Source organism: Sarcophilus harrisii, chromosome 1 (assembly GCF_902635505.1).
Source record: "Sarcophilus harrisii chromosome 1, mSarHar1.11, whole genome shotgun sequence".
NCBI classification, from domain to species: Eukaryota; Metazoa; Chordata; class Mammalia; order Dasyuromorphia; family Dasyuridae; genus Sarcophilus; species Sarcophilus harrisii.
The window spans coordinates 238,958,150-238,984,407 of record NC_045426.1 but is presented as its reverse complement, the minus strand read 5'-3'; the positions used below and the strand labels follow the sequence as shown (position 1 = coordinate 238,984,407).

Here is a 26,258-nt window from a genome sequence, read left to right as displayed (position 1 = left end):
GGGAAGGAGATAGGCAGGGAGGGAGAAAAATATGGAACACAAGGTTTTACAAGGATGAATGTTAAAAACTATCTATGCACATATTATGAAAAATAAACAGCTATTATTAAAAGAAAATGTTGGGCCATTGAATGAAAGAAACAGTCATTTAAAAGACTGCTCTGAGATGAACAGAAATGAAACTGACAAATTTAACATTTGCTTTCTGGGGGAAAGTGACAAATACAATTTTTCTAAATGAAAATGACTTAATGGTCCTCTCATAATAAAAATTCTAGGTAAAACTAAAAAAAAAAAAAAAAAAAAAAAAAAGAATTTGACCAGGTCTAATCGATTTCAAAATGAACTTTTGGATAGAAACTATTGCATTCTACAAAACTGTTACAAACAAAAGCAAAAACTTTGAACATTCCATTTTAGCTAAACTAGAATGACTTTCAAATTGGAAAATATTTCCTTGAAAAATTAGCTTACTGAGATAATGCATCTGCTGCTCTGCATGGTTTCAACTTTAAGAAACAAGATCCCAGGATAAGCTCATCACTCCTAGTCTCATCACCAAGCTGCTTAATCAAGACTTGCTTGATACTACCTTCCTCATCTCTCTTTCCCCTCTGCCAGGAGGGCTGGATTGTGGACTACAAAATTCCTCATAATGCCTTTTTTTCATAGAAACTGGATTCTCATCTCTTCCACTTTGCATCTGATACTATCTGGTTTCAATTTCACAGAAGAATATGTTCTCTTATTGGGTACTCCCTAGTGTCCCATTCTCTGCCTTCTTTTGTGTTGTTAGCTCTGAGGACAGGAACTGTCTTTTTAATTGTCTCCAGCACTTAGCACAGTGCCTGATGCATACTAGGTGCTTAGGGTATATTTATTGGATTGAATTGGAAAAAATTGTTTTGATATTAAATAAAAGGCCTTTAAACTAGAACTCAATTATTTATGTAAGAAAAGTTCAAGATCCTCTATAAATTGTGTTTTCCTTTGTAAATCAGGCTATATATATATATATATATATATATATATATATATATATATATACACACACACACACAACAGTATACAAATAGGAAAGTTGTTTTCTGCCAAGTTTATTGCACCAGAGAAGCTTTTTTTCCATACTACCTTTGGAGTAAAAGTTTTCAAAGATTTCTCACTGAAATCTCCCTTGCAAATCTAGATATAGTATTATTTTTCCTTAAACATCATTTGCTTATAAGATGACAAAGACAGAATGATGTAATAGATAAGAACCAGCCTAAAAGTTAGAAAGACATGAGTTAAGGTCCAGCCTCTGACTCACATGACTGCCACAATGGCTAAATCACTTAACCCCTCAGGGCTTCACACAATGAATGCTCTCGTAAACTTTTTTTACTTCAGGTATCTCTTTGGCAGTATAGTGAGACCTGTAGACCCTTTCCTGAATATGAATTGATTTTCTTTTCTTTTTTTTCTTACCTTTTTTTTCTTTCTTAACAAAACAAAACAACAACAACAACAAAAAAAAAAAAAAACGAATTAAAGGTAATTCAGTTAGAAGCTAAAGAAAATAAAAATGAAATTTTTTTCCTATCTAAATTAATGGATCCCATGAAATCTCCCCACAGGTACCTTAGGGATTCTTGATCTAGATATCCCTAGCCTAAATATAATTGGCAAAGGTCTCAATGTGTATTTAATAGAAGTTTCCTCATATTAAAGAAAAACTCCCTTCTATGAGTACTTACAGTCTCTACTGTTATGCCAAAGTTCCCTTTTAATGTTGTGACCCAGTTTCTCTAATGGTTCTATTTAGTTATTCTGCCTTAGATTATAACCTTTCCCTCTTAATGTTTGAGATAAAGGTTTTATAGACATTCCTTCTTAATGTTTGACAAGATAAAAGTTTATCCATTTTAGATGTCATTAGAATATCAGTAACCTCTCTATTAGGTTATCCCCTCTAGGTCCCTCCATTATGTCATTGTTCTTGTTATTCCATAAAAAGCTTACTGTCCCGTGATTCGGGGCTAGACTCTTTGACATGATAGTCTTGTCTAACCCTGGGATCAACATGGATCCATTGGTCCCAGTATTTCTCTCCATTTACTAAACTATTGAATTGATCTCTAATCTCTTGTCTTGCTCAGTTTCTTCGGCATTACATCTACAGGCAGCTAGGGAACTAGGCGATGCACCTAGAGTTATAAAGAGTTGAGGTCACATGGAACCCTAGATATTTATTAGCTATGTGGCCCTGACTGAACAAATCATGTCAACTTTGCCTCCCTTAGTTTCCTCATCTAAAAACATGAAAATAAGAATTTCACCAACTTCACACATGAGGATCAAATGAGATAACATTTGTAAAATGTATAATATGATATCTGACAAATAGTAAATGCTTAATAAATGTTTAGTTTTTTTTTAATCCCTTACCTATTACTTTTATTTTTAAATTTTTTTTCATTATAGTTTTTTATTTACAAGATGTATACATGGGTAACTTTTTAGCATTGACAACTGCAAAACCTTTTGTTCCAATTTTTCTCCTCCTTCCTCCTTCCCCCCCTTTTCTCCCCATGGTATTACCTATTACTTTTAGAAATTACAATTACTAAGGAAAATTTGCCAGTTATATTTAAAATAAATTACCATCTAAAAAGAACACAAAGTTCTAATGAACATAATTCTACATCTTTTCATCTGAGGAAATTAATTACAATGCCAATAGTTTCACAATATTGTCAACAGATAGGAAGGGAACAGGGATAATTATTCTCATTTTCAGATAAAAATCTTGAGGTCAGTGCATTGGGTATTGTGCTTAGTTGATTACATAAGTCAGTGGTGAAAATGGGAGAAACTTTTATGTGTCTTGATTGTGAGAGCAGCAGTATTTTACAGCTGGCACCCAGGCAGGTCAGGTGCTAGTTCTACCTCTGCAATTTTGTCACCTAAGATAAAAATACTGCTGCTATTCTTGTGACGAAAACAAATAATAAACTCTCTTTTTTAATGGCAGTGTGGTTCATCTAAGAGGATAGTTGCACTGCATATTTTAGAAAGATTACCATCAAAGAATGGTTGGTATTGAAAAACTATTTTGGGCACTTAAGTGGTAATACTGAATTTATCTGGAAAACATGCTTAAATAAACTGGATCCTTGCCAAGTTGTGGTGTTTAAATGGTAACTCACATTACAATAGGACTTTACAGTTTACATAGTATGATGATGAGCCACCATTTTGCAAAGTTCCAGAACATTAATGTGACACATTTCCTTAACTATGTGGATCAGCTCGAATGAATCATCTAGCTTCCAAGAACCTCTTAAAAAGCATCTTAGGATAATGCTCTGAAAATATAGCTATATCATTAAAAAAAAAATAGCATGTAGAAGAATAGACACTCATTACTTTCACTTTTCTTCTTTTGTATCTTATAACAGCTCCTCTTCATCAGCATTCATTTAGTTTACTCATCTTTCATTGTGCTCAAACAACTATCTGTCCTTTCTAATTCTAGTAGTATTGGTCTATTATCTCTGATGTCTGAATAGCCCCCAATATTGGGATTAATAAATAAAACATGAAAAACCACCTCCTAGTCATCTATATAACTTTTGCCAAAGTGAAACAAGACAAGAAAGCATTAGGAAAATATGAACAAAATATTATATAGGAGGCCTTTTAGGATAGGATACAAGTACAGATAGATTTATTGATGTGAGATATTTTATATTTTATAGTTTGTTTTTTCTAGTACACAAAAAGTCCCAACATCATCTAGGTTATATTGCATGTAATATTTCATCTGGTCTTCATTTTTAGAACAATAAACAGGTTCAGAGATTTAATAATAATCATATTTAAGATAAAATAATCTAAAAACAAATGACCCAAACAACAGATAAAAACATGTCCAAAGTCAGAAAACTACTAAATGACAAAGCAGGTAGTATTTGTATTCATGTCTTCTGGAGTCTTGATTAGTACCCCTACATTAGAATTACAGAACATTACAGTAGAAAGGAGGATTAGAGATCATTTTATCTAATCCCTTCATTTAACAGATGAAGAAACTGAGGCCCAAAATCGAATAGTGACTTGCTTGATAGCACACAGCTACTTAATAGTGCATCTCCCAATCCAAGTTCTTTCTACAATGATGCCATGCTATCTGTCTAATGAAAAAAGTGCTTTGTAAACTAAGTATATTATAAATGCTAGATACTATCATTATAATTAGTATTGAGAAGAATATGATTACATACAGCTCACACATGAAGATCTAGAGAAGATGTATACATGGTCTCAGATTTTGTGCATGGAAGACAATCCAAATCTCCTGCCTCTATCTCCTAATCCTTTCCCTTAGACTACATTAAATTTTAAATGAAGGAACAAGGCCACCATATACTCTTAATATACTGTAGGAATGTATGGTGGGGCAAAGGGAGAGAGTCCTTAAAGTGGTGCTTTCTTAGCATATAAAATTTGAGTCAGCCAGTAAGTAGCAGAACAAGTTATGCTCATTAATGACCAGTAGATTTGTTATATATTCTACATGACCTCACTGCTTTGTGTAATGGAAAACAAAGAACCCACCTCTAACAAGTGACAATGTTTATACTGGCTGCCTAGCTATTTCCCTGAAGAGGTCATGGTAGATCCAGGTTCTGGTTTCTTATTCTCAGAATTCTTAAGAGTTTTGCTGGGCACAAGGATCCAACAGGATACAAAAAGTCCTTTTCTTTGGGAGAGGAAATAATGTGAAAAGTTATGGGGAATTTATTTCCAGCAGAAAATAAAATAAATAAATTTAAATTATGATTTAAAATGCATATGTTTTCAACACTCAGTCTCTAGTCGTAAGTCAAGAAATCTCATATTCCTAAGTCTGTTCTTTTGAGCATATTAATCCAAAATTAGTATAATGAAATGGATAAATGACCAATTTTTTTAAATGCATAAAATAAAATGCAAAGCATTACAATGGAAACCAATTATATTGAAATACAATTATTCTAATACATTAATTGATTTCATTAAAGAAAGAACTCTTTCCACTTAAGCTGATTGCAACCCCTTTGTTCCCTATTACATCATTTAATGAATTGCTATGTCTGAAAAAAATAATTACTTGTTGATTAAAGGTCTAATGGTGAATCTTTCCAGATTTAGCTATAGGTCATCTGTGGACAATAGATACAGCCCAAACCACACTGAAAACTCTTTCAGCTGGGTAAGATCTACCAGAACTTGGACTGTGAAAGCAGAGCCTTTAAGAATACTACATCACTATTAAGTCAAGATGTAGTCATACTTTGGTAGAGCAAACATTACTAAAACATAGCAAAAGTCTGGGATCATATTGCATAATTCAATTCAAGATCTCATCTTCATTTCCTGCAAACAGCAGAGCAGAAACTCAGGTCACGAATCTGTGATTTATATTTAGTAAGAGAAGTATGCCTAATAAGATTCTGCTGAAGTAGAGAAAGAATGTCACTCAACACAAGCACTGAACTTGAGTAAATGATTTCAATTTTTAAGGGAAACAGTACTGGATGACATAGGACCAAGTATTGTCATCTAGTTCTAGCTCTCTTAGGTGGCCTTTAATTCCTTATTTTATTTCCATGTCTACAAAATGGCAATAACGTATCCTTCTCTGTCCTACTTCAGAAAAAGTTTTCAAAAGCACATTAGATTTTCATGAATTCTATGCTTAATTTCCCTACTGTCAATGTAGGGGCAATGCTACAGCCAAGAAACTGTGTTATGTAAATTTAGTTGCACATGATGGTTAGACATTGTCATTGGCAATCAGGCTGTAAATTGAAGATGGATTCCACAACCTTTAAAGCCCTTTCCAGCTCTGATAGCCCCTGAACCATGACATATGATTAACGAATGTTTTATAGTGGTAAGTGCAGTGTGTTATTCATTAGGCAAGTTTAATACTGCACTTAAGTTATAGTTGGTCATTATTCAATAAGTTTAATTTAAATTTTAAAAAGTACTCCTCTTCATGGCTAAAAATAGAAAAAAAATCTGCAGGTTGTTCTGGGGTTTGTTGCTAATATATTCATTGTTCCAAATTTAATGAATGCTTTGTTCATTTCCATAATCAAAATATAATGGAGTAGTTATGCTACATATCTTAGGAGGATACAAGTAAAGAAACATTTCTGTTCTCCAACAACTCCATTTGGAGAGATAAGACAAACACCTGGAAAGTAAATAAAACATCTAGAGAGTGCTAACTTTGTTGTGCTATAGGAAAAAGGGCACTGTATTTAGAGTTAGAGAAGATAAATTCAATCCCCAGCTCTGACATCTGTGTTTGTTTGGCTTTGAAAAAAGATTTCACTACTTTCAGGCTCAGTTTTTCTTCTTGGTCAAAAAGAAAAGGAGGAAAGAAGGAGAGAAAAAGGAAGGAAGGAAGAAGGGAAGGAAGGAAGGAAAGAGGGAAGGGAGAAGGAAGGAAGGAAAGAATAAAGAAGATGGATCCAATGATTTAAAGTTCCTTTCCAGTTTTAAATTCTATAATTATGTACCAAATGGGGTGTGAAAGACCTGGGATGACACAGGCAATAGAGAATTCATTTTCAATATCTTAGAGATAGTCATAGCAATATTCTGCAACTAATTTAAAATAAGGTATTAATAGTCTTGTTACTCCACATTATCGGAGAAGAAATTACACACCTTTTCATCAGATGATGGACTTTCTGGAAGTAACATGTCTAATTATTACAAGATGGCTAAATAATAAATTTTGTGAAAATACAAGATGAAAATGTGCAGGTTCTTCATTGCTAACAAAAAGAGCAAATACAGGTACTCTTCTTTTAGAAGTGGTGGTTTTTAGTCTATAAAGTAATATCTTTCACTGTACAATAAATGTTACAAAAAAAATCTAAGAAATAAATTATTTTATATACAGCCTCTTTCATTTTTTAAAAAAGTTACTTTTGCCATATGGAGTTGACACTAGGAATGTTAGAATCCTAGTGTCAACTCAAGAAGAGATTGTTTCAAGTTCTAGCCCAAAATATCTCTTTCTAAGATCAAATCAATCACACTGAACCATGCCAAACCAGATAACTATTGTCTCTATCAACTCCAATGTCTTAACACTTTGTAAAGATTCCAACAATATGGTAGGTATGTTTTTAAAGAATTGTCAAAGAAGTACATTATTAATGTAGCAGACATATCCTGCCAAACAAAAGTAGGAAAAGATTTTTATTCCCACAGGTAAACTTGTAACAGCAAAGCTAATTATTAATAGATAACTAATCCTCTTTTGTCAACAAACATGTGCATAATATAGTTTTTTTTAAAACAATTTTTATGCATATACTCTATTTTTTCAGGAGGAAGCACAATTCAAGCAGAAAAAGTAACTGCTTAAATAAAGTTAAGGAGATTTTTAAACCCTGCATAAATTAGTTGAAATTATGACAACTTGTATTTATGTAGTACAAAATAGGGTTATCCTCATCTTATATGTAGGAAATCTGAGGTTTAGTAGAGAGATGTAGTGACAATTGTCAACCACACAGCCACAAAATATCAAATCAGGGACTTGAATCCAGTTTGCCTAAGTCCAATCAAGTCTTACAAGTGGTCTATTTGCTACACTGGCAGTCTCAAAAGTCTTAGTGTAGTTTTAAGCTATCAAATAGCTTTAAAATATTCTTAAGACTTTGAGGACACTTTATATAATAAAGTCTCTCTATTTACCTATTAGAAAGAAGAGGCACATGATAAAAGATTATATAATCTTGGATCTCATCTTTCATCTATTTTTTCCAGTGAAATAAATCATTTTAGAATGTTAACTATGGTAAAGAAATACCGAGATAGATGTCATTCATTGTTTGGAAAATTAAATTAGATGTTCCATACATATAATATAAGAAAGGAAACTTTAGAATAAAATACTGTTGAAAAACAACCAACTGGGGATAGGAACTAGACCTATTATTTCACTGGTATAGGGAAATTTTTGGTGAAAAAACTCCCTATACCAATAAAGAGTCAACACCTTCTCTCCCAATTACAGTCTTAGAGCACAGTCTGGGATGCTGAGAGATTAAATGAATTGTCCATGGTTACACAGACTTTGTGTCAGAGTTAGAACTCAAACTCAGATCTTTAAGGTTTTAATGCTAGCTAATCCAGTATACCAACACTGCCTTGCCTCCCACCCACCCCACCCCCCAAAAAAATCAAAGAAATCTCCAGAGTTATTTAAATTTAATACTGTCAGTATTAGTGGCTAAGCCAGAAGGCTTTAATTCTGTTTTGAATGTGCCCCTAGTTAAGTGATTTTGGATAAGTCACTGCAAGTCTCTAAACTTCAATGCCCTCATCTGTGGAATGCACATATACATAAAAATCCCTTCTTTATCTGCCTCAGAGAATTGTTATGAATATTAAATAGGAATTATGCGAAAGTGATAATGTCAAAGAGATCACATGAAAATATTCTGAATATAATAAATCACTACCCAAACACAAACACATAAATTAGGATAAAGATTATTAGATATTAATATACACATACAACACATGTACATCACACTTTGAAACATAGATATTCCAAGAAGACATTTAATTTTGAGTCAAATTGAGGTTTCCTTTGAGAAGCCTTCTTGTTAATTCAGCCAAAGGTAATTTTTGCTTGCTCTAAACTTCTATGGCACTTATTAGATGTTTATGTACAGATAGTTCTCAATTTATGAAGTGGTTATGTTTATGGAATCAAAAGAAAAGGAAGCTGTATTGGTCCTCAAAGGTAATCTAGACCAGGGGAGGCCAAAAGGCTTCACTGTGGCTGGCAACATTCCCAGGACAGAAACCAAATTAAAATACTGTAGGAAATGTTTAACATAGATAATATTAATATATGATTTTCTAAGTATGTGGCTATGGGGACTTTTATATACAGTTTAGTGGTCTCATTTCTATTTGAATTTTACACCATGGTTCTATACTAATTATCTCATTTTACAACTGAGAAAAATGAGGTCCCAGAAAGATAAAATCATTTGCCTAAGGTCACAGAGCACATACTAAGATTCAAACAAAGATCCTCTGATTCAAACCCAAATGTCCTCTTCTGTATCATACACAAACATTTAAATGAGATTCCACTCTCTAGGAGTATGGAACCCAGGCCCAATCTCTCCCAGCTTCTCTTCCTGTCTCTCTCTCTCTGCCTCCACCCACCAAAATCGTCATTTCCTCTACAACACATCAGGACTTGCACGGAGAGTGGGCGGGGACCATTCTTTATCCAATCATGTATATTAATAGAGTATAGCCCAATTACTATTTAGCCTCATGTACTTGGGACCTCGGTGCATCAACTCAAACCTCAGCCCATTACAGAAAACAATCTTGATTCTTCTTGTATATAAAGACCTTTTAAATAGAATCACAAAATTTTAGAGTTGGAAGAGAACTTTAAAAAGATCATCTAAACTAACACATTACAGTGTTTGGCTCATAGTATATGAGCAGTAGACCCTTGAGTTTACTAGACAATGGACATTTCCACTAGGGACCATCATAATGAAGAGGAAAGGTTTTTGCATATGTAAGATCAATGAAGTTATATTTGAAAAAATGTTGCTTTGCAGCAAATTTTTGTTATAAAGTTCTTATATAAGTAGGCAATCCTCAAAAGAAAAATGCAAGCTATTAAAAAGAATATAAAATGCCTAAAAGCATTAATAGAGAGATATATAAATCTTCAAAGAGTTACCTCATAAGCACCTCTTTGGCAAAGATCAAGTAGAATGCAATTTTATGGTCCTTTTTGTAGACCAAAACTGATTATCCAATCATCAATATACAGTGGAGGCAGTCATTCCTTTAGAAAATGCAAGACATTTAAAAGGGAATAATTATCTAATTAATTTTCTGATAACAAAATAGGTAGTGTAGTTCAGTTCTCATTTATTTAATTATGCTAAATTGGAACTGATTTGTTGACTCAAGTTATACATTTCACAAAAGAGTTCATGAAGCTAAAGAGAAAATGCCTCTGTAAAAATGTTTATTTATCATGGTATCATCTTTATGTTATTTCACTTTTATAACTATAGGTCAAATCAGGCAAAAATAAAAGCCAGTTTTTTAAAAAGGATGTTCTAATTTTCTTGACATTATCAAGCCTAAACATTTAGACATTAAGAAATATACTGAAAATGGAATAATGTAACTTATACTAGTTCTGCCATTAAGCAGAGGTAAGACTTTGGATAGGACACAGCTTTGCTGGATTCTTCTTTATCTGCAAAAAATTGGATTTTTGAGGATTTCAATCAGCTCTAACATTCTACAGTTTTACCTGAGGTAGGAGACAAAAAAAAAAAAAAAAAAAAAAAAAAAGGCAAAAAAATCCCCAAATTTACCTCTCATGTGAATTTGATTTTTAATTTTAAATGAGAATTATGAGTTTTATGTACCCTATGTAGCTATCAGGTGCCAAAAGTGTGTAGCTTAAATAGACTTAGACCAAAGCAAGTGATATTTTGTTGTTGACTGGCAAGTATTTGGAAAGATTTCTATTTTAACCCTTGCTACAAAAATAATCTATATTATCTCTGTCACTTTCTCTCCCCTACCCCCACCTTACTCCTGCAAAATAAATAAATAAAACACTCAAAGTAGAAATTGTGGCACTTGGAGAGTAATCATTTTGGTTAATTTCATGGACTTATAAAATGGCACACAACATATAGTGCTTATTTTAAATTGGTTCTTCTTTAATTAATATGAAGAATTAAGAGGAACATTGGAACACTTGTAGAAAATGATTTGGAATAGAAAAAAAAAATCCAAAAGAAAAATGTCCATCATTGCAACAACGTAATTAAAAATACAACACTAAAAAAGAAAAACATTCAGGCTAAATACAATAATATAGATATAATACCAAAGTTAAAGCACATATATATTAATTTTGTTAAATCACTACACTACAAAAGTAAAAAGTGATACATATTGTCAATCACAATCAGTTCATTAAGTTTTCCTTGTTTCCAGGGAATGTGTACTTTGTTCAGTTTTTTTTTTTTTTGTTATTGTTTGTTTATGGAGAAGGCCTATTGTGTCAAAATTTTTCCATGACAAGAAAATGTAAAATAAAATAGCTATTTCTGGCAAGTGAGAAATGTAGTCATTATGGACTTAATGTGATAAAAGAGTCAGCAAAACCTATTAGTAGTAGGTAGTAGACAACTGTTAATGAAATAGTAAAGTATATTTCATTCCTTGATCCAGCACAAAGAATAAATCACAGATTTAACTGAATGAAAGTACTATAAATCTAATCTGTTTACCCTAAGATTATTGATTCCAAAAGCTAATATATAATCCTTTGTATATAATTCTTTCTTGTCTAATTTTTAAAGTCTCCATGTTCCCTGGGGTGCTATACCCAGAGACCTCAAAGAAATTCTGATATTTAGTCTAAATTGTCTCCAAATGCTAAAATCACCTCAGGGGATATGATCTATGCCTCTCTGTCACTATTTCTGTCTCAATTTAGAAATGACACTAAATTCACCATGAGAATTAAATAACTACTGATGGGCTTATGTTATCAAAACCTGCTGATAAAAATATTTACTTTCTCACTTCTCTGGTGTTCTTAGTCAATAAAGGCCTGTTTCAACAAATTCTCTCTCCAAATTTCTTAATTAGGAAATGTTTTTTAATTTCATAATAATATCAGTTCTACTGGGTATTACAAAAGCCAATCAAGGTTTTTTTTTATATATAAAAAAACTGTCTTTCCTGGTATACATCAGTAAACAGAAGAAATTCTTAGGTTAAATACTATAGAGTCTATATTTAGCCCCATATGATTTAATATTTCCATCATGACTTGGCTAACTGCATATAAACTATGTTTATCATATATTGGTGGATATATACATATATATTTTTGCTAAGGCAATTGGGGTTAAGTGACTTGCCCGGGTCACACAACAGAAAGTGTTAAGTGTCTTAAGACCAGATTTGAACTCAAGTCCTCCTGACTTCAGTGCTGGTGTTCTATCCACTGTGCCACCTAGCTGCCCCTATTGATGGATATTAGAAGCATTCTGTAAAGAAATTTAGAAATATGCCACCCAAATTCACTGTACTGAGAATGCCCTCTTACTTAGTGATACTACTATTAAACCTATTCCCCAAAAACAATCAAAGAGAGAAAAAAAGGATATTTTTATCAGCTTGTGGGGGGAATAGGATGACAAAAGAATTGGAAACTAAGGAGATGCTTGTAGAATTGTGGATTATGAGTAGCATAAAACATAAAACAATAATTAGACAGTTTTTCAATAGACCTACAAAACACTAATACTTTTAGATGTTTAACTGACAGCTTAAATCCACAAACCTTATATTTAACTTCTCCTCCCACAAAAATTATCACTAGTGCATCTGACAATTATCATGTGATAAATCTGAGTTTCACCTCTTTTCACTTTCTTTCTCCACTTTGACTGAGGTCTATAGGTCTGCTTTTCCTGTTAATAGGACACATTATACTTTTCAATGCAGAACAGTGTAGAAGGACATGTGCCTGGGTTTTGAAAGGTAATATTGGCAGAATATAAGCTTCTAGAAGGCCTCCTATTTTGGAAAGGCATAGTGGCTGTTTGACTATCATCAACTTGAAATTAGGGAGGTTTTTCAGATTGAAAGATATCCACAGGTAATTTTTTTTTTTTTTTGGCCACAGCAACTGATGAAACATATTGAGATAAGGAAGGCACTGATGGAATAAAAGAGCATAACAATGACCCACAGAATCTCAGTGAGAATTAAAGTACTACAGAGACCATCTGAGTCTAACCCATTCCTGAAAAAGAACCCTTTCTATCTGTTGGGAAAAACCTAAAAGATCTTTTTTAATGTGTGAAAATCTCTAATGAGGAGGAACCCCTTATTTTCTGTTAGCTTTAACAGTTAAGAAAATTTTCCCATTCACTCAGCCTACTAAGTAGGCCTCAATTAAGGAAGCAGCTTTGTAGGGCTCCAAATTAACCTCTCTTCTGTAGCAAACCTTCAAAAGACATCAATGTCAAATATCAGAACAAAGTTTGGTCACTGTCCCCCTGTCTGATCTCTGCAAATTCTTAGTCTGAGTATAGAATTGAGCAACTAATCTATATGTAGAGATGTCCCAATTGGAGTTCCAGTAGGATGCTAATAGGTTCTATCATGGATGGAAAGTTGGAAAGTTCAGAGTAACAAAATTGTAGGCCCTCTTTTGATTTGGGATTTCTGCCATAGTTTTTCTACTATAGGCCTCAGACTGAACTAGATAGAATCTGTAACCAAAACCTCTCTTTGTCCCTGGAGCCACAACTACTCAGATGCTACTTGCGCTTTAACTTTGATTGAAATTTATCTTTTACATTTTAAAATTTAAATATAATATTGTTTTAAATGATAGATTTTTATATAGGAATGATCTGTGAGAATTCATAAGAGAACTCCACTCATAGCTAAGTAGATTGGATTTTTTTTCCCCTTGAGGTAATTAGGGTTAAATGACTTGCCCAGGGTCACACAGCTAGAAAGTATCAAATGTCTGAGGCCGGATTTGAACTCAGATCCTCCTGACTTCAGGGCCAGTGCTCTATCTACTATGCTATCTAGTTGCCCAGCAGATTAGGTTTATAAAGATGCTTGATGAATATGTTAAATAACTTGTCAAGAGTCACACAATTAAATATATCATGTGGAAAGGCAAAGATGGGATTTGAATATAAATTTTTCTAATGCTAATCTCAGCACTTTACTTGCCTCTACCACAGAGGATTAATGTGTCCATCTCCAGTAATGTTGACAGATAGTAATATCAGAATATCAGTCACTGTAATAATTAAGCAAAGACACAGAGAAATACTCTCTTCTGCCTAAATGTAGCTTCAAATAGCTAGAATCATTTTAAAAACAAAAAGATTTTAGTTCCCATCCTACTTTATTAACCACTGTGACTCTCTTGACAATTATTAAATATACATTTAACTACTAGTCATTTACTGGTAAATGAGAAGTAGTCTAACAGCAAAGATCATGTCTAAGGAAGCAGAGTCTCGAAAATCCAAGTTTCTGAAGCTTACTTAAGTAATTAAAATTAAGAAAGGAGAAAATACCCTTAGACTGTAAAGTATGTATAATTTACACCTGAGTTTATAGGTTGGATCTAACATATAATCTGGGATACTGAGTATCAAACATTAAGACCTCAATAATATGAAACTGAATTTGCATATTGGAAACTAAAGTTGAACAGAAAGCTATATAAAACAGAGGAATTCTCAACCCATCCAGCATTCTATTGGGAATTGAAACTGTATAATGGAGTTTAAAGTCCATAATGCTAATATCTTATATTCATTCATACAATACATACTAAGTACTTGCCTGCTATGTGAAAGGTCCTGAGTCAAGCACAGGAGAGTATAAAGTAGAAAGATGACAAAATTCCTATCCATTTGGAGTTTATGGTTATCTGACATAAAAATCATGTAATTTATGCTTATAAGGTTATACTTGGTGTACATGGTGTCATTGAAGAAAATGGTAGTTTTAGTCCCTGATTCTCTAATAGTGAAGTAGGTTTGTAATTGTCATTCCCCTTGGAAACTTTCCACTGAAGTCTTTTTTTTTTTCCTTTGTGGTAAAAAGACACATGTTTAAATGTTTTTAATTTTGAATTGTCAAGCATATTTCTGGGGGTGGGGAGGAGAATCCAAGTCTTTGAGTATCCAATATGTAGATTAAATCATGAAAAGTCATGGAATTTTGTAGTTGGCAAGAACTGATCAACTGTGAGTACAGAGTGAAGCAATTTTTTTCATTTTCTTAATTTTTTCTTGCCTTTAACTCCCAACATGGCTAATGTGGAAATGTTTTCCATGACTTCACAGGTATGATGGGTATTATATTTCTTGCCTTTTTAATGGGTAGGGGATGAAGGAGAGAGAGAATTTGGAATTGAATTTTTTTTTTTAAAAATCATTCTAGTTCAAAGTCTTTATTTTTTTGGATGAGCAAGACCCAGACAGAGCTTTAATGATATGGTCAGTCACATATATAGTTATTGGAAGAATTAGGATGTTCTAAGTGAAGTCAGACTCAGGCTCAGGATTTGAATGATGCCTTTTTTTTCCCCTTCTTTTTTTTTTTTTTTTTTTTTTAATTATAGCTTTTTATTTACAAGTTATATGCATGGGTAATTTTACAGCATTAACAACTGCCAAACCTTTTGTTCCAATTTTTCCCCTCCTTCTCCCCATTCCCTCCCCCCAATGGCAGGTTGACCAATACATGTTAAATACCATATAAGTATACATATCCTAACAGTTATTTTGCTGTACAAAAAGAATCGGAGTTTGAAATAGTGTACTATTAGCCTGTGAAGGAAATCAAAAATGCAGGCAGACAAAAATATAGGGATTGGGAATTCTATGTAATGGTTCATAGTCATCTCCCAGAGTTCTTTCTCTGGTTCAATTCATTACTGCTCTATTGGAACTGAGATTTGGTTCATCTCATTGCTGGAGATAGCCACGTCCATCAGAATTGATCATCATATAGCATTGTTGTTGAAGTATATAATGATCTCCTGGTCCTGCTCATTTCACTTAGCATCAGTTCATGCAAGTCTCTGCCTTTCTGAAATCATCCTGTTGGTCATTTCTTACCAAACAATAATATTCCATAATATTCATATACCAAAATTTATTTAGCCATTCTCCAATTGATGGGCATCCACTCAGTTTCTGGTTTCTGGTCACTATGAAGAGACCTGCCACAAACTGATGCTTTTTTAATATTAACATGAAAAGGATATTCAGCAAAGATAAAGCATTGGTTTAGTTAATAAAGCTACCCTGTCTCTGATAGCATTCCTGGACAGAAGCTTGTGCTAAATCTGAGAAGACCCTGCTTCCTTCCTCCTGAGCTAGGATTTTTTACTTAGGTGACTAGGAAGCATGGTTCAATCCATAGTATCCCACAACTAAGCAGTCATCAAGACAGGTTTCATTGCTCTTAGGGAAAAACTAAACTAGTCTATATGCCAGAGTCATTAACAGATGTGCCTACCAGTTTGAATCACTTCAGCCCCAGGGCAATCACACAATGTAGCATCATGAAGAAATAAGAATTCATAGTACAAAATAGCAACATTAAAATATGTAGTAAACAGTGTAATAGAAGGGTAACTTTCTTTGAGAGTTTTCGGTAAATTTTGCTTTGTAAATTTTAGGACAGGAATTTTTTTTTTTTTTTTAGTAAAAACAATTTTACTAAATATTATTGTGTCTTGAATACTTGAGTACTTCATGTACTTGGAAACTTCATGTTTCCAAAGTATCAAGAACATTATACCTGATGAGAAAGTCTTCTAAATTCAACTACAGATTTCCTACTAAACTTAAGAATTTTTGTTTACAGGAAATGCCTCATATTTATACTTAAAAAAAAAAAGCACTGCTAATATATATTACTTTATTATTGGCATGGTTTTCCATTTTATTTATCCAAAATTTCTTTGACCTGAGGGCCAATTTCCCAATGCCAGTGAGAGAAATTATCTTATCTGAGGGCTCTTTTATCTACTACCTGAGCCATTCCCATGTAGTCTGAAGGAAGCAACATTTATATTATGTATTTCTTTTCTACTATTCCAAACAGTATAATCAGGTAAAAATTAAAAAAAAAAATGACCATTAAGAGTAGCTTCAAAAGGAAGTTACAAAAAAGCCACTTGTGTGCAGAAAATGTAAGATACACAGTCTCATTAACTTTTCTTTCGCCCCATTATCACTATATTCCTGAATCACTATGTATATCCCTCAATAACTAGATTTTCCCCCCCCTACTCAGCTGGAAACAAGTTCTGATTTGTCTCTGCCCTCTATGATTTTGCAAGCACAGATACCCGGAGAGGAAGAAATGATGAGCCTCAAATCAGACCATTTAATACTTTTCAGTCACAAAAATAGAAGACTTAGGCCTGAGGCAAGATTAGTAGCGCTTTAAGAATTGTTTTTAAAAATAGATGTTTCTCATGGCCTCTATTTACCTGGTGAATTAAGAGTCAGTTAGCAAATATACACACATGCAAAAACACATATATTGTTAGAGCACACAAAAAAATCCAAATGGTAGTGTGTTATAAAGAATACTTAGTTTGGAAAAGATGGGTTCATGTCTGGGCTTGCTATTACTTGCCATATGACCTTGTGCTTATTTACATGCAACTTTTGTTGTTGTTTTTACCTTTATATCCTAGCATTCAGTATCATGCCTGGTACCATAACTAGACTTTTTTTTTTAAGCCTACAAGGTAGGAATTCTTAGCCTGGGGAATACATTTTTTTTAAAAATGTTAACTTTTATATATGTAATTAATTTCCTTTGTAATCTTTAGTTTTATTTTGTGCTTTTAAGAACATTTTTTCCTAAGGAGTTCATAGGTTGCACCAGTTTGCTAAATAGGTTCCCTGATATAAAAAAGGCTGAGTCCCTACTAAACAGAAAAGTTCCTAATGTGATGCTGTCCTAATAAAACATGTAAGACCAGAGGTGATATTTCTGAAAGTTCAGGCAAATATCTTAACACAAACACCAGGCTTAATATTAAGCTATGAAATTAGCTACCTTCCTTAAGTCTGAATATTCTCCCTTCCTGTTTAAAAAAGCTTTTATATAAAAAGGAGATAAGCTCCACAGGTATGCATGCTTAATTGGGAGACTCCCTGTCTGTATGAACTACATTCATTTCTACCAAGAAAGGCAATCATTCATTGCCATTTAAAAAAATAAAGCAAAATGGCCAGATGTATGTACATTTAGGCCATCATTGTTTACTCACTTGGATCAGAAGACACACTTGAGATCATTTCCTTCTAAAGTTTATATCACAATGAGTCACTAAAGTCTAACCTCTGAATTGAGGTAAAAGGAATACTATCAGCTAATTCATTACTCTCTAACATGGGCATAGTAACATGCAATCTTACATTTGAGGAATAATGAACTAATATTAACTTCCATTTCCCTTGCCTCCTTAACTGTGAATACAGTCCAATGTCCAAACTGGATTTACTTCTCTCTCTAAATTCTCGTAATTTCTTCATTTCCCATAATTTTAAAATCTGATATCATCTCTATATAAATAAGGCCCAGATTTTTATATTCAACCTCAGTTTCTCACTGAGGTTCAGTCTCACATCAATAATTAATTGCCTATTTAGACATTCAAAGCAGATGTCCTAAAGAAATTTTAACTGACCATGTCTAAAAACAGAACCTATTATCTTTTCAGTAAACCCTTTTCTTTTTGCTATTTCTCTTGAAGGTACCACCATCCTTCCATTTTCCCTGATTTGTAATAAACATTATCGCTGAACGAGATGAGGTGAGATCTTTCAAGACAGTTGTGAAAATCGAGTAAGGCTTCATCTATTTCAAAGTTTGAGTAGGCCTGAAGGACTTTAAGCATTAAGTCAAGGGCATACTTAAGCCCCCTTCTTGTTATCCTCCCTATTTCAGTCAAATATGGGCAACTATGAACTTAATGATCAAGTTCAATTTCTTGGGTAGTTCAGCCAATGAGGATGAGGGTCAGTGGTGGGAGGGGGGTATTTGCTTTAGAGACAAAAAGTGTTGACCTTGCCCCCTAGAGTGCCTCCTCCCTTCGATTGTCTGCTCCATGGGTGGGACACCCAATTCTCGTGAGAACGTATAATAAATTTTGCTTTGCTTCTAGATATCTCTCCAGCTTTTTTTATTATTAAATGCTGTCTGAGGCACACATCCCCAATTTCCCACTCTTCATCACCTGACATGCCTAACTAGTTGCTAAATCTTATTTTTACCTTCATAAGACCATTTCACTCTACCCACAAAGTTATCTCATTAGTTTAGCTGCACATCAACTCATGTCTCAATTACTGCAATGTCTCCTAAATGGTCTCTTAATAATCCCATTGGAATTTAATTATAATTGTTCCTACATATTTACTAGCTGTATGACCCTGGGCAAGTCACTTTGTTTACCTCAGTTTCCTCATTTGTAAAATGAGCAGAAGGAGGAAAAAGCAAAACACTCCAGCATTTTTGCCAAGAACAATACTGACACTGAACGTTTAAATTGGCTTCAGGATACTCCTGTGGGCATACCATCTATGCCTTCACCCAAATCATTTATGTCTTGACACAGGGCCAGGGCCAGATCCTTGAGTAACTCCTCTACAGGCCTCTCTTCAATATGATATTAAACCATTAATGATTACTTTTTAGCCACCTATACTGTCACTAAATCAGAAATAATTCCTCTTAGCTAGTCATCTAAACTCCAGCTTCTTAAACTGTCGGTCTAAATGTGGGGAGTGGTGGCAAAATTAGGATTTATTTTCAGTAAATGTTTTATTTGTATATTTATTTTATATAACTATATACCTAGGTCACAAAAATTTCTTGGGTGAAAAGGGATCTTGAGTAGAAAATATTTTAAAAGCTCTAATCTAGATCAAAGCCTCTTAAACTGTGGATCATGTAACTGAATGTAGGGGTCATGAAATTATAATTTATTATCAGCAAATGTTTAATTTGTATACCTCTTTTATGTGCCTATATACCTGGGGTTGTGCAAATGTTTCTTGAGCGAAAATGGGCTGGGTGTGGAAAAAGTTTAAGAAGCCTTAATCTAGGTATCTTTCCATATTTTTCACAAGGAAAATATTAGAGACTTTATTGTTTTTTTAAACAACAAATCAAAGTAAAATATTGCTACAGAATTTCCCCAATCTATCAATCTAATAATTCTGCTGAATTTTTCCAAGAATTGAAATCTAGTTCATGATAATATAGTTTGGAATCCATACTTGTTATTTATTTTTATTCTTTTCCAATCCTAGAGACTATGCCACTCTCCATTTTCTTCCAAAGATGCCTATTCAATTATGTGTCATATAACCTGCTTTCATCCCTTAACTTTTAAAAACATGTTCCCCAAAGGTAAAAGAGCAAACCATTTCCCAAACCATAATTATATCAGGTTCTTTAAAAACCACCCTAGTTGAATAACTTAATGGGTACCATATTTTTTTTTTTAATGATTCTATTCACAAAAGATCCTCTACAAAATGCAAGTGCTATTTTTATTAAAAATCTGGCACAAACGAATGTTTGTGGCAGCCCTTTTTGTAGTGGCTAAAAACTGGAAACTGAATGGATGTCCATCAGTTGGAGAATGGCTGAATAAATTGTGGTATATGAATATTATGGAATATTACTGTTCTGTAAGAAATGACCAACAGGATAATTTCAGAAAGGCCTGGAGAGACTTACACGAACTGATGCTGAGTGAAACGAGCAGGACCAGGAGATCATTATATACTTCAACAACAATACTATATGATGACCAGTTCTGATGGACCAGGCCATCCTCAGCAACGAGATCAACCAAATCATTTCTAATGGAGCAGTAATGAACTGAACTAGCTATGCCCAGAAAAAGAACTCTGGGAGATGACTAAAACCATTACATTGAATACCCAATCCCTATATTTATGCACACCTGCATTTTTGATTTCCTTCACAAGCTAATTGTACAATATTTCAGAGTCTGATTCTTTTTGTATAGCAAAATAACGTTTTGGTCATGTATACTTATTGTGTATCTAATTTATATTTTAATATATTTAACATCTACTGGTCATCCTGCCATCTAGGGGAGGGGGTGGGGGGGTAAGAGGTGAAAAATTGGAACAAGAGGTTTGGCAATTGTTAATGCTGTAAAGTTACCCATGTATATATCCTGTAAATAGAAGGCTATTAAATAAAAAAAAAAAAAAAATACATAAAAAAAAAATTTGGCACAATTCATATATCATTAGCTAGAGAACACAGCTTTTCTTATGTAATCATATTCTTTTGCAGCTGGGAATCATCTTAAATGCATTCTATGTACCTTATTTCATCCTTATTGAGCTTCTTTTATTGATTTAAATAAAAATAAAAGCCAGGCTAAATGAACATATGCCAGGGTTACTGTTCTTTCTATATGCTGCATTATATAATACAAATGTTATCCTCTTCAGATGGGATCCAGGTTATCATACCACTAACCTAGAAAGAGTTTCATTTTGAAATAGACTCTTTAAAAAAAAAAAAAATCAAGTTTGGTTCTCAACCCAGGGGGCTTTTTGATCATTAATCCATATAGCCCAGAAACCTGTTAAATAACTTAGCTTAAAAAGGCCAAGGTCTCCCACTGCAACCAAGGCTATCTTCACTTGTTTTGATCTATATCTGGCCATAGGATCCACATGGCTCTAGAGGAGAAAGTGAGGCTGGTAACCTTGTACAACCCTCCCTCACTTAATCCAATTCACTAGTCATGGCATCACTTTCCTAAGGTTACAATTCTCTTCCAGAATGAAGGACAAACCAGCTTTCTCTTGTTTATGGCAAAAGCTCAAACTGAAGAAAAAAAAAAAAAGACAAAATTCATTTCAACTTGACTATGCTTTAGTATAAATGTTTTTTCTTTCTAACCACTAAGACTTCATTTTGGAGAAATATAAATTTCCAAATAGCAGAGAAATTTGGTGAAAAGAAGAGACATTCTTTTCATAATTAGCACGTTATCCAGTAACTATTGAGTCAGTGTGAAAATTTAAAAAAAAAAAAAATTTCAGCTTTTGAAAGCACAAAATAGCCCAGTGAAGTGAGGTTTATTACAGTTTTCCTATTTATTACTTATCTGAAAGTAAATAGAAGTTTAATTTTCTTTAAAAGAAATCTATTTTTTTTCTTCTCTCAAACCAATCTGTTTCTTACCCAGTAAACCTACCCAAAGTGATTTAGATCAACTCACTGATTCTAACTAAAACAGGAAGAGGCTTGAAATTTTATCTGTTGCATCACTCTGCCAAAATCAGATAGAAGTCTCTCATGTTCTTAATCCTCAAAGAAGGAAATTCTATAATTCATTCTAGTAATTCAATAACCTACTATCCATAATTCTTCTTAAAATCTAATTTAAATGAATCAAGTATGAAGAACTTAATATATGCCAAATGCTAGAGATATAAGCATGGATAGAAGTGGATAGAACCCTGGACCTGGAGTCAGGAAGACTCCAAACTGGTATTTCCAAGAGTTCCAAACAAATACCAGACACTATGTGATTCTTGGCAAGTCATTAAACTGTAATGCCGAAGAAACTGAGCAAGACGGAGATTAAAGACCAATTCAATAATTTATTAAATGGAGAGAAATACTGGGACCAATGGATCCATGTTGATCCCAGGGCTAGACGAGACTATCATCTCAAAGAGTCTAGCCCTGAGTATAGGGTCAGTGAGCTTTTTATGGATTAACAAGAACAATGACATAATGGAGGTACTAGGTGGGGATAACCTAATAGAGAAAGGTTACTGATATTCTAATGACATCTAAAATGGTAAACCTTTATCTTGTCAAACATTAAGGAATGTGTCTATAAAACCTTTATCTCAAACATTAAGAGGGGACGGTTATAACCCAAGGCAGAAAAACGAAATAGAACAATTGGAGGAACTGGTCACCCCATTAAAAGGGAACTTTAGCATAACAAAACAACCTCAGTTTTCTCATCAGTAAAACTGGAATAACAATAGCAACAAACTCACAGGAGTTCTAATGAGGATCAAATGAGACAATATTTATAAATTACAAACTTTGAAGTGCCTTACAAATAATACCTATTGTTCATTGTTTAGCCATGTTCAACCTTTTTTGGCCTTTTGAAGTATATACTGAACATCCAGCTTTTTTCTAGATATCTGTGCCAAGTTCATGTTCATTGTTTCCATGATGCTTTCTATCTATCTCCTTCCCTGCCATTTCCTTTTCCCTTCAATCTTTCCCAGTATCAGGGTCTTTTCTGATGAATTCCATTTTCTCATTAGTGGCTAAAGTATTTAAGTTTCAATTCAGTATTTCAGCGAATAGCTTGAATTAATTTCTTTTAAATATTGACTTTGATTTGATTTCTTTGATGTCCAAGGAACTCTCAAAAGCCTTCTCCAGCATCACAATTCATATATTCTGTAGTGCTTAGCTTTCCTCATAGTTCAACTCTCATCCATCGGATTGTAAAAAAACAAATTTTTGATTATATGAATGTTTGTTGGCAAGGTGAAGTCTCTGCTTTTTAATATGCCTTCCAGATTTGCCATAGCTTTCCTTCCAAGGAGCAAAGTCTTTTAATTTCATCACCTGTGGTGATCTTTGAACTCAAGAATATCAAATCTGACATTGTTTCCATTTCTTCTTTCACCATGTGCCATATAACCTACTCAGTGAGAGAGATGTTGAAGCTGAGGTACAAGAAGCAGCTTCGTCTTGCCAAGGGTTTCACAATTAATTGTGTGAGGCAAGATTTGAACTTAGGTCTTCTAAGCTCCATCTTGTGGTTTTCTGCCATTTCAAATGATGAAAATATCAAGTATTTTATGATGATGCGCTCTATTCATGTATTACCAATATACTTAAAAGCAGCCTACAAGTCAATAAGATTTAATATCTAAAGGATCCCTCATCCCCAAGAAAAAGTTGGCCACACTAAATTTCCTCCTTGCACACTTATAATTTCATTTAACAGAGAATCATTGTCTACTTCAAATATAATGAGGTTCTTATCCTTTTTCAGTGTCATCATTGGTGCCTATAATTTATGCAGCAGAGCTACTGGAGAATGATCTGCCAAATATCTTGCATACAGTAGGTGTTTGATAAATATTCAATGAACTGTGTTCTGAGATGACAATAGTTAAAAAGATTTTTTTTTGGGGGGGTACTAGTTTTGCAATTTAGCAACAGTGAACAGAGAACAGCAAAACATAGCTGAACATTCTAAGATTAAATGAAGTTGAGGACAGGGAAAAAAATTTGAACTAAGATCCTTTTCAAATTAAATTTAAATAGATCTGAAAAGAAGAATCCTTGAGTAAAAGTAGCCTTTAAAACTCAGTTCATGCACACTTGCTTCTCTGTTCAGTGAGAATTCCTACTTGTATCAGATAATTGACAAATGATTTTTTAATCACCAGTGAACTCAAATAAACACAAATGGCTTAGATCGTTCACGTTTCTTTATATATATAAACAAGATAATACTCAAACTTTGTGGTTACAACTGGCAGTTAAGTAGTGCTCAGTTCCCAGGCTCATTCCTTTGTTATATATTAAAAACTCAAAAAAAAAAAAAAATAGCAAAATAGATAAACTGTGTGTACGTGGGAAGAGTAAGTTAACATTATCTGAAAAATCTGATCTTTAACATTAGCAAGAATTTTGTTGATTCAATTATCTACAACAGTTCTGTTCTACAGTACAGTAACAAATGTTTGCAGGTGTTTAATAAGTATGGTAATTATTTCTATCAAGTAATACATTTCACTGAAGAAAGTAGTTAAGTAAAAATCCTGGCAAAAAAGTTTTAAAATACAATTTTCAAAGGGGGGGGGGAGGGAGAGCTGTTGCTTTTAAGCAGCATTTTCAACAATTTGAACTTGAGCATTTTAAAATATAGGTATAGGAGTTAGCACCACAATAATGCAGAAACAACATCTAAGCAAGAAAAATATTGCTTCAAGTTCTGCCTCTGACAAACTTGAGGTTTGATCCTATCACTTAATCTAGATGACTAAGACAACAAGCTCCTGAGATGTCCACCTGCTTGGGTAGGAGTTTTCTATAACAATGAAATCATATGCTTACTCATTCCATTTTCCTATGCTAAAGTCCAAGGGGACCTTATATTTGACCTTTCACTTGTGAGGCATCAAGGTAGAGTGAGTGGAAAAAGCCTGGAATTCTGTCTATCACCTCTTTGAGTTTCAGTTTCCCTATCTTTAAAATGAAGGGCTGACAAATTGAGAGCTTTTTTAGCTTTTTAAATTCTATTATCTCAACAAATTGAATCAAAACAACATTCAAGTGACATAATTACAAAAGATAGGCAATGTAGCCAAAGATTAAAAGTGCCTACCCCATTTTCATCACAGTAACTACTGAGAATCAAATGAGAAGCTAAAGCCTCATATATGAAGTCATATAGAGCAATTCAGTACAGCTGTGGTAACACATCTGATTAACTTAGTAGCAGAAATGTCTTTCTTTTACAATTGAAAAGGAGTCGATAATCAGTCTTAATAGAGAGGTTTTGGTTCTACTCGGAGGGCTCCTGTCAACTTTCTTTTTTCTGTCTGTCTAACGCTTGGTCTTCTCCGTGAAGGCTCATTCTATTATTTACAGAATCATAGAATTTAGAGTTAAAATGAGAGGAGCCAGGTTTTACAGAAACAGGACTATCTAAACTATGATTATGTTTCATTCGATATTCATTTTTCTTTTTATCCACAGACAGACTTGTAATCGAATCTAGTCCAACTCGTTATCTTTTCTGTGTGAGCTGTGTAAGAGACCGGACATGCACGATCAACAGGTGTTGACTACCCAACTTTCACACACTAGTGCTAACCTCAGCTACGCCTTCTTGCTGGTAGTCATTAAAGAATTAGGTCTATCATTTGATCAGCAGTGAAGAGTGGGAGTGGACTACCTGGTCATGTACATGTGGTTGGCGGGAGAGCGTGACACCAGAAACGGTTTCTTGTGGAAAAAAGAAATACAGGCAGACGGGAGGGAAAGAAGAGCCGGGCTAAAAGAAACATTCGAGCTCAAGGCAAAGGCGGAGTGGATAGACTTCGTAGCTGTTCCAAAGTGAAATCCAGAACCAAATGCCTGGACAATTTTAGCCCGAACACATCAGCGTGGGACTTTCCAAAAGGCACAGAGAAAAGAAATCGAGGGAGTAGCAGCGTGGAGCAAGGAAGCCGACCGAGGGAAGGGAAAGAAGGAAGCACATCGGGAGAGGGGAGGGCGGCTCCGCCTATGCCCCTCTGGTTTCTCTCTTCCTCAGGCTGCGGGAAAGGAAGGAGACAGGCTCAGTACTTACTCAGACTGAGAAGGTCTGCGGCAGCGGCACCACGCGACGGACTCGGGCTCCTAACGGTAGCAGCGCAGCAGTGGTTCCGAGCGACCAGGAGGCTCTCTTGGCCCAGATTAGCTTCAGCGCGGGCCGGAATGGGGCGGGGAAGGGTGTACACTGGAGCTCCTAGGGGTGGAGTCTTCTTGCCCCAGACTTTAGCAAGCGG

The 26,258-nt window shown here is 34.0% G+C and overlaps 1 protein-coding gene across 1 annotated transcript in view; it reads right to left on the bottom strand.

Moving 5' to 3' along the window:
- Window positions 1-26,150, bottom strand: part of TNFAIP8 (TNF alpha induced protein 8) — a 124,627-nt gene extending 98,477 nt beyond the window's left edge. The window contains exon 1 of the mRNA XM_031938866.1: window positions 26,060-26,150. Coding sequence (XP_031794726.1) covers window position 26,060 — 1 coding nt within the window. The 5' untranslated portion in view covers window positions 26,061-26,150. The remainder of the gene's footprint in view (window positions 1-26,059) is intronic.
- Window positions 26,151-26,258: the final 108 nt, after the last annotated feature.